The sequence below is a fragment of the Hipposideros armiger genome, unplaced genomic scaffold (assembly GCF_001890085.2).
Source record: "Hipposideros armiger isolate ML-2016 unplaced genomic scaffold, ASM189008v1 scaffold_414, whole genome shotgun sequence".
NCBI classification, from domain to species: domain Eukaryota; kingdom Metazoa; phylum Chordata; class Mammalia; order Chiroptera; family Hipposideridae; genus Hipposideros; species Hipposideros armiger.
The window spans coordinates 1,052,090-1,059,710 of NW_017731764.1; the positions used below are offsets into that span (position 1 = coordinate 1,052,090).

The following is a 7,621-nucleotide window of genomic DNA, read 5'->3' on the forward strand; positions in this document are numbered from 1 at the left end:
AATAGCCAAATGATACGTGTCTTTGACAAGGTCTTGGTCACCAGGGGATGCAGATTTCACTGTGTGGCATCCTGTAGCCCTGGCTCTCTGTGTAAAGCAAAACCCGACTTGGTCTGGAGCACTCGGAAAACTTCATTCAGCATTCACTACATCCTCCTGTAACGACATGGTTTGCTGTTGTCGAGCAGCCAGCTCCCTTTGGTACAATGTGGAGAACTTCTGATAGAAAGAAGACTAAGCTAAGACTAGAAAAGCCAATTTGATTAAATTCAGTTTTTGAGGCTGAACAGGAAAGTTTTGTGGCCATCATTTGTCAACTGAATTGTTACACTATTACAGCTTTCTTACATAGAGCTTGTCCTTGTGGTGTAAGGAGTGTTTACTGATCATTTTGAAATAATTTCGGATTAAAGAACTTAAAAGAAAACAATACAAGTTTTTACTGTTATCTAGAATAAAGGTACTTTTATTCCTGAAACTCTTTTTTCTTTTAACTGCAAGTAAGTCTTCCAAAAACTCACGTCAGGTCTTTCAGAAACTTCTGTGAAATTAAAGGATTGAGCACCAGTTCATAGTCATTCTCCCTCTTCCAGGTCCGTAAACAGCACAGCTAAGTAACAGTGCACTAGCACTTCTTGCAGGTAGAGTAAGAAGGTCTCGTCCTCAACAAGCAAAAATTAAGCCGTAAGCTTAATGTGCTTTTCCTCCATTGTAGCTGTTTAAATGCTGCTTTTTGGAGAAAAAGATTCTCATTTGATGCAGCTGCAGCTTCTAAAGAACGTGCATGCATAAGAACCAAGGTCACAAGAAAAACAGAAATCTAAACAAAATTCTAAGAGACGTTGCAGGTTTAAGACTGACTATAGTTCTTTTGTGCAGAATGCTTATGTGTTTATTATAGTCAGTATTACAGGTTTTGTATAGGAGAAATCTATGTTTACTGAAGCTAAAAAAAATTTCGTTAAATTTCACAAAAAATAGCATAATTTTTATATTTCTTTGGTTTAGGCTTTTAAAAAATGTGAATTTTCCAAACTTTGTGAAACTTAATGCATATGAAATGCATTCTTTTCAACTCTAGAAATATTTCTTTTGGGTCTTTTTTCTTTTTTATACTGTGTTGTCCTATCTGTCCTATGAATTGTCATTTGACTCTTTCACTTTTTATTTTCCCTGACTTTCATGTTATTTCCATCTTAACACGTATCATGGACTTACCCCTCCCTCCATCTTTAGTTCGAGGAACATGGTGAAACAAGTATCTCCTGACAGTGCTTTACCTTATTTTCTGGGCCTCTGTGCAGAACACCTACACCGCTATAGGTGCTGGTCCGTTTCCTTTGGAATGTCTAGGCTCCAGTGGTATGTTTTTATAGCTTCTAAACATGACAGCAGGGTGGCTTTTTAAATTGCTGCGCTAACCCTTTCATTGTGCATTAAAGAAAATGTTTACGAAGATCAATGGGAAAAATGTAGTCCAAAGGAACTTGATTATATTGTCATTTGCCTGTTATAAAGTCTAACAGGCAAATGCAAGAAAATAAATGTTACCAAAGACTTATAAACATTCTGAGGAAAGGATGAAAAAAACCACAGTGTTAATTTTAGTGTATTTCAAAGAAAGGGTTTGCGCTTATTTGCATGAACCTTGTACTTCAAAAAAATGTAATACTGTGCAAGCCTAATTTCCTTAGTGCTTAGCTTAGGTGCTTTAGCTGCTATTACGGTATTATAGTTGTTTTTCTTTTTTTCTTTTTAAGTATATGTAATGTTTCTGTCATGCTTTGGTTTGTACCGGATAATCAAACATATCAGTTTTGTAAATCCTTTGGTTATTTTCATAGGAAGATAAGATTCCCTTTTAACCAAAGTTTTTCTATTGCAGCTAAGAATTAGGCAGTTCTTGGGTCAATATTTCCTCCCAAAATTAAATAAATTCATTATTAAAATGAGCACATGCCTACCGAAGCAGACAGTTTTTTATTCTATTTGAATTTTTTACTTTTATGATTAATAATTTTTACTTTTATAATTAATAATATTAGACTTTATATAAAACCAAGTATTTTTGGAGGAAAATTAATTTGAATTTTTGAAAGAGCAGATGCAGAAAAACTTGTTTAATTGTATATGAAAGCAATTTTAAAAGCCATTCAGTTGAATAAAGTTTAAATAAACAAGCTGTTTTTATAAAAGGTGAATAACTTATGTCCTACTTGTTTTTTAAAAAAAACTGTATATTGTTTCACTGATGGTATTAATATATATCTGCATGGTTTGTTTCATGAAATTTTTGTATTTCTGTGCCATTGTTGAATGCAAACGTGTATGTATTTTGTATTCCTTTTTACTTGGCCTAACTTTACTCAGCTAGCAATTTCCAACAATAGAATTACTGTGTTAATTCAATAAAGGTAGGTGAAATATGTTTTGGAATTTTAATTTCAGCATAAATGAATGAATGTTCTTTTGGGATCACCCTAGAGAGTACCGCTGGCTGTGGTAAGACTAGAAAAGTATATAAAATCACTCTTTGCGAGTAATTACATAATTGTTTTTCAAAGAGAAGTTACCTGTAGCTTCCTGGCATCAGGGACACATGGCATCAGCTTATTCACCTTTCAAATAGACCTGATTTTTAAAAATCAAAAACTGAAAAATTGTATTATTTTCTGTTTTTTCTCCCTAGGTTTTTTTTCTTTATTATTTTTAGATTTTACGAAAATATAGAATGAAATTGTGTGCATGCTGTACTATGTAATTACGTTTAAAATGAAATCTTTGTCACATCTTGTTCCAACCCCATATTGCATAGCATCTGGTGTCATGACTTCAGAGATCTCGTGTGTTTGCATGTGATAGATTGAAAAGACCTAAACTGTCCAGATCTAAGCAATGGTCTTCTTCCTTTTTAATTAATGATTTTTTTTTTCAATATCCAACTTTTGTTTTTGTTTTTGTTTTTGTTTTACAGGCTTTGAATTGTATTCCATGGTACCATCTATTTGTCCTCTAGAAACTCTTCATAATGCCCTGTCTTTAAAGCAGGTGGATGAATTTCTTGCTTCCATTGCTTCTCCATCAAGTGAAACTCTACAGACGGCCCCCGAAATTTGTAGGAAAATTATTATTTATTATTATTATTATTTGATTTGGGGGAAGTAGATATTATCTGAATATAAAAGAATTATAAAAATACAAACTCAAGTATGAATAGAATTTTAGGAGATAAAGGGGTGTAAAGGAACATTATTTGGAATTATTTGGTTTAATATGTAATGTACCACTTTTCTGGAACATCTCTGAAAAATCTTTTTTTTTTACAAAAAGTTAAAAATAATCTAAGACCCAGCAGTAGAAGTCAACAACATAATATAAAATCATGGAGTCATGGTCTTTTCTTCACAATCCTGTGGTATGTCATTTCATAGTAAACTCTTTAAACATTACAAAATGCAGTCTACATTAACCCACACGTGCACCCAGCCAGTTGCCTCCCTTTTGGTAGGCAGTCACATTGATTCAGAAAGAGCTCTCAAATAAAGGGAGAAAATTAGGACAATAGTTGTCCAAATTGTGTTCTTCAGAAAATAGTCTGAAGAGGTTAATTTGTAGGTGTGAAGAAACGGGGTTCATGGCTAAGTAAGTTTTGGAAACATACCCTACCTTCCTTTAAAGAGGTATTGTTACATTATCGTATGACTAGCTAAGGTTTTTCTGTAAGAAAAGCTATGTTCTCAGATTTTCCAAAACTTATTTTTTGAGAAAACACTTTTTTTGATATTACATTTAAATATTATGTAGCACACATTCTGAGGGACATCATTTTGGGAAATGTTCAGGGCTGCCTTTTTAGGTACGAGAAGTCAGCTGGCTGTTGTCGTTTCCAGCTCTCAGATCTTTTGGCACGTTGGAATCTTCAGTTTAGGAAGCATTCGTTTTGGTAGAGAGTGCTCTGCCTAGAGATAGCAATCTTGCTGGTCCTCGGCAAATCTTAGAAAAGCTACAAACTATCTGTGTATACATTCTCCTTTTTGTAGAGAGAATGCTATAAATGTTTCTCCCAAGAATAAAACTGGAGGTCTGGGAAAGAAAGCCACTTTATGTCTTGCTATTATTCTCTTTCCTTTCCTGGGCGACCACATTGTATAATTCAAGAAAGTTCCATTCACATCATGTTCTATTGAAATGGGGTCCCCTGCATTTCTGCAGTATATAGTAGCCGTTTCATTTTCTTCTATTTCTGGTAGAAGAGGCCAGTCATTAATTTTAATAAAGAGATTGTAATACAATTAATGATTGTAATACAATTGATGTTTGTAATACAATCATTAATTGTATCTTGGTGTGAATGTTCTAAAATATTTCACTTCAGGAATGGTTTTGGGAAGTAGGTTTTAGTTTCATATGTTTTCATATGGAGTGTGTCTGATTCTGAGAATTAATAATACTCCAACTGAAATAACTTCTCCAAACCATAAAGTCAAAGTCAGGAAAATAAAGACGTTCGTCTCCTTTTGTGCTCTCTGTTAGGTGAAAACATGGACAGTTCTGCTCCTCAGAATGTAACAGAGAACCTGAATAAATTCTCATTTACCCTTTTACCCATCTTTTATACTTGATGTTTTACTGCTTCCCTGGGGCAGGGATTTGCAATCTTACTATAGAAATCAAAGAAAGATTCTAATTAATAACTAAGAACTTAGGGTAGATATCAGTACTATTTAGAATTTAGAAGATTTTTCTATGCATGACGGAAAGCTAATAGCAGTAGTAATAACTTGTTTTGGAAAGAGAATTTTGGTGGAATATTTATAAAAAGATAATCTTTAAAGGTTTATCTGTGGTGCTATTATTTTATGATGGATTGATTTCTGCGGTTAGCAAATTCAGTTCATTAGAGTGTATTATTGAGGTATATTAATGGAGTAAAGGATATTAAATTCCCTCTCCAGTTCTAATTGGCTCTTCTCTATATCATGGGTACAGGTTGTACCCCAATCCCTCAAGCCCTCTGGCTCTCTTAAAATTTCATGCCATTACTTACTAAAGGAACTAGATAAGAAAGTAAATATAGTTAATGCAGTTCATAGAATTGGGTGAACCTTAGAATTAACCTAGTTCATTGGTCTTCAAACTATATACTCCCAAGAGCTTTTGGAAATTCCAGAGGAAGAGAAGGGTGCTGACTAGGACTTGCATCTTTCATAGCTGCTTCAACCAGAGTATTTGCTTTGATCCATTTTAAGATTTCATTTGAGAAACGTTTACTGTGTCAAAGAAAAAACTTAGAAATACACTGCTGAGGAAATCAATTAGTTAGTGGTCAAGCAAGACCAAAACCCAGGCATTCTAAAATGTGTGGGATTTTTAAATTCTTTTTGAATATTAAAGAAAATAGGGTGCCAATTATGATACAAATATCTGAATCCTGTGTTTTATAATGTAACTGCAGAATTAGTATTCAGTAATCAATAGTATATTTACATTATACTTGATTCCCTAAATTATCAAAGAAGTAGCATCATAATATAGAACTATGTTCATTTTGTGGTTGTATAAGGTAGAAGATGTTGTTAATCTTCTGTCATGCCAAAAGTTGTTTTTCCTCACCTAGGACAAAATTAATTAATTTTGTGGTAGCTAGTAGATGGCTTATAATGGGGCATTGACAATATCAGCTTGGGGGGAAAGGTGTGGGAATACTGACTGGATAAGCTAGAGGTGGAAGTTAACAGAATGGGATTAAAAAATGCAAGCAGAAAAGAGCTAATTAATGGGTGTGCTTTATATGTTGTTTTAGGGACTTTTATGTCACTTGTATATTATTTCATTAGTGAGTACTTTGAACTTCTGCCAGTGGAATTTGTATTTAATCAGTGTAGGTATAAACCTACAAAGTCACCATTGCTATAATTGGCCCACATATTGGTTTTTCAGAGACATAACTGTTTATTGCTATCAAGTTCTCCTCAAAAATTTCAAAAATAAGCAAAATCTTTTTGTTTTGTTATCTCCACACCTCCCTTTACTTAGAAACCCAGAAGCTCGTGCCAGTAGTTCCCCGACTTGGGCCTGTGCTTCCCCAGAGGACTCCATACTTAAGAATTATCTCTACCTTTCCTTTTCACACCTCTCACTCTCCCCAGCTTCATTAGAAAGAGAAAAAAAATCTTTAAGATCCCCTTGCATGAAGAGAAATATTGGCTGGGTGATACAGGAAGACAATCTGATTTATTTACTTGTAACCTAGTTAGGTTATTATTAAATGTGATAGTTTAATAGGTCATTGTGTTTATAGATGAACTATCCCTGAATCTCTCTCTACTTGATATTTTTGAGAGAAAAACCAATTTGGGACTCTTTGTCTTCTGTTACCAGGCAGTAAAACTATGCCATCCTCTCTCTGTCATCCCTTAAGAATCGGTGTTGCTCTTAGGGCAGGATAAAATTAAGCCTGTGCTCTGTTCTTTTGGCATTCCTTTGGTGACTACTATTAAATGCTTATTGTTTAGACATAAACATCATCAGTTTGGCTAAGAACATGAGAGAACTTCTTATGGGAAAGATGGCTTTGCTGAATTTACTCTGCAAACCTTGTCTTGCATATTTTCCCCTGTTATCATGTATATTCAGAGGGCCACTAAATATGTCATAAGAAATTTTCTAAAATGTAAAGATAGAATTGGCAGGAAATTATTGAATTACCATGCTTGCTTAATTTTTTTTTTCAGCCTCTACAGCTTCACGTTCCAGCCCAGTAATGAGAAGAAAAGTATCTTTAAATACATATACACCTGCAAAGATCCTCCCAACACCATCAGCTACCTTAAAGGGTACTAAAGCAAGCAGCAAACCAGGTTAGTAGTGGGTATGAGTTTATGCTTTCTGTACAGCAGTTAGAGGAATAGGGACAGTTCACTTTTGAAGTGTGAAATCTATTTTCAAGTAGGATCATTACACTCTAGTAAGTTGCTTGATCCTAAGAGTTAAAAATCTGTTACTGTAGCCTATTGTTGTATTTGTATTTTTTTCTCTGTTAATTGTCTCCTCCTTCCCCCACAGCTATTAATAAAATATATTTCATAGTCATACTTTTCACCAAACTAATTTATGGGCTGTCTTCTTTAGCTTTTCTGTTGAGCCTAGGTATCATTTATATGAAGGTTTCTCTTTTTTTCTTTTTTTTAAAGCCATCCAGTGAATTTTTATTTCACGTATTTATTCTCTAGTTTTAAACATTCGTTTTGATTCTTCTTCATATTTATTTTTCCTTCAGAGATTTACTATATTTTTATTCATTATAAGTATATTTTCCTTTGTTCTTGAGCATGTTAAAATAATTGCTTAAAGTTCTTGTCTATTAATCTTGCTGATCTCAGGATTAATCTCTATCAATTTACCTCTTCTCAAGAAGAAAGATGTTCTCCCATTTTTTCATATATTGAGTAATTTTGGATTGTATCCTAGACATTATTAATGATATGTTGTATAAACTTAGGACTTCGTTATTTGTTATGTGCCTCCAAAGAGTATTGGGCTGTTTTGGTTTTTTTTTTAAAGCAAAGAGTTAACCTTGGCTGAACTTGAATAGCAAAACTGTCCCTTGAAGTTGCTGACA

The 7,621-nt window shown here is 33.7% G+C and overlaps 1 protein-coding gene across 21 annotated transcripts in view; it reads left to right on the forward strand.

Annotated features, from left to right (window-relative positions):
• The window catches only part of PPIP5K2 (diphosphoinositol pentakisphosphate kinase 2), a 62,018-nt gene that overhangs the window by 51,577 nt on the left and 2,820 nt on the right, over positions 1–7,621 (forward strand). For 19 of the 21 annotated variants that reach the window (XM_019664021.1, XM_019664025.1, XM_019664029.1 and 16 more), the window contains 2 exons: positions 2,975–3,115; positions 6,735–6,860. In XM_019664021.1, the coding sequence (XP_019519566.1) occupies positions 2,975–3,115; positions 6,735–6,860 (267 nt within the window). Of the gene's footprint in view, positions 1–1,236; positions 1,363–2,974; positions 3,116–6,734; positions 6,861–7,621 lie in introns of those variants that run through there. The other 2 variants (XR_002126401.1, XR_002126402.1) reach the window with 1 other exon arrangement.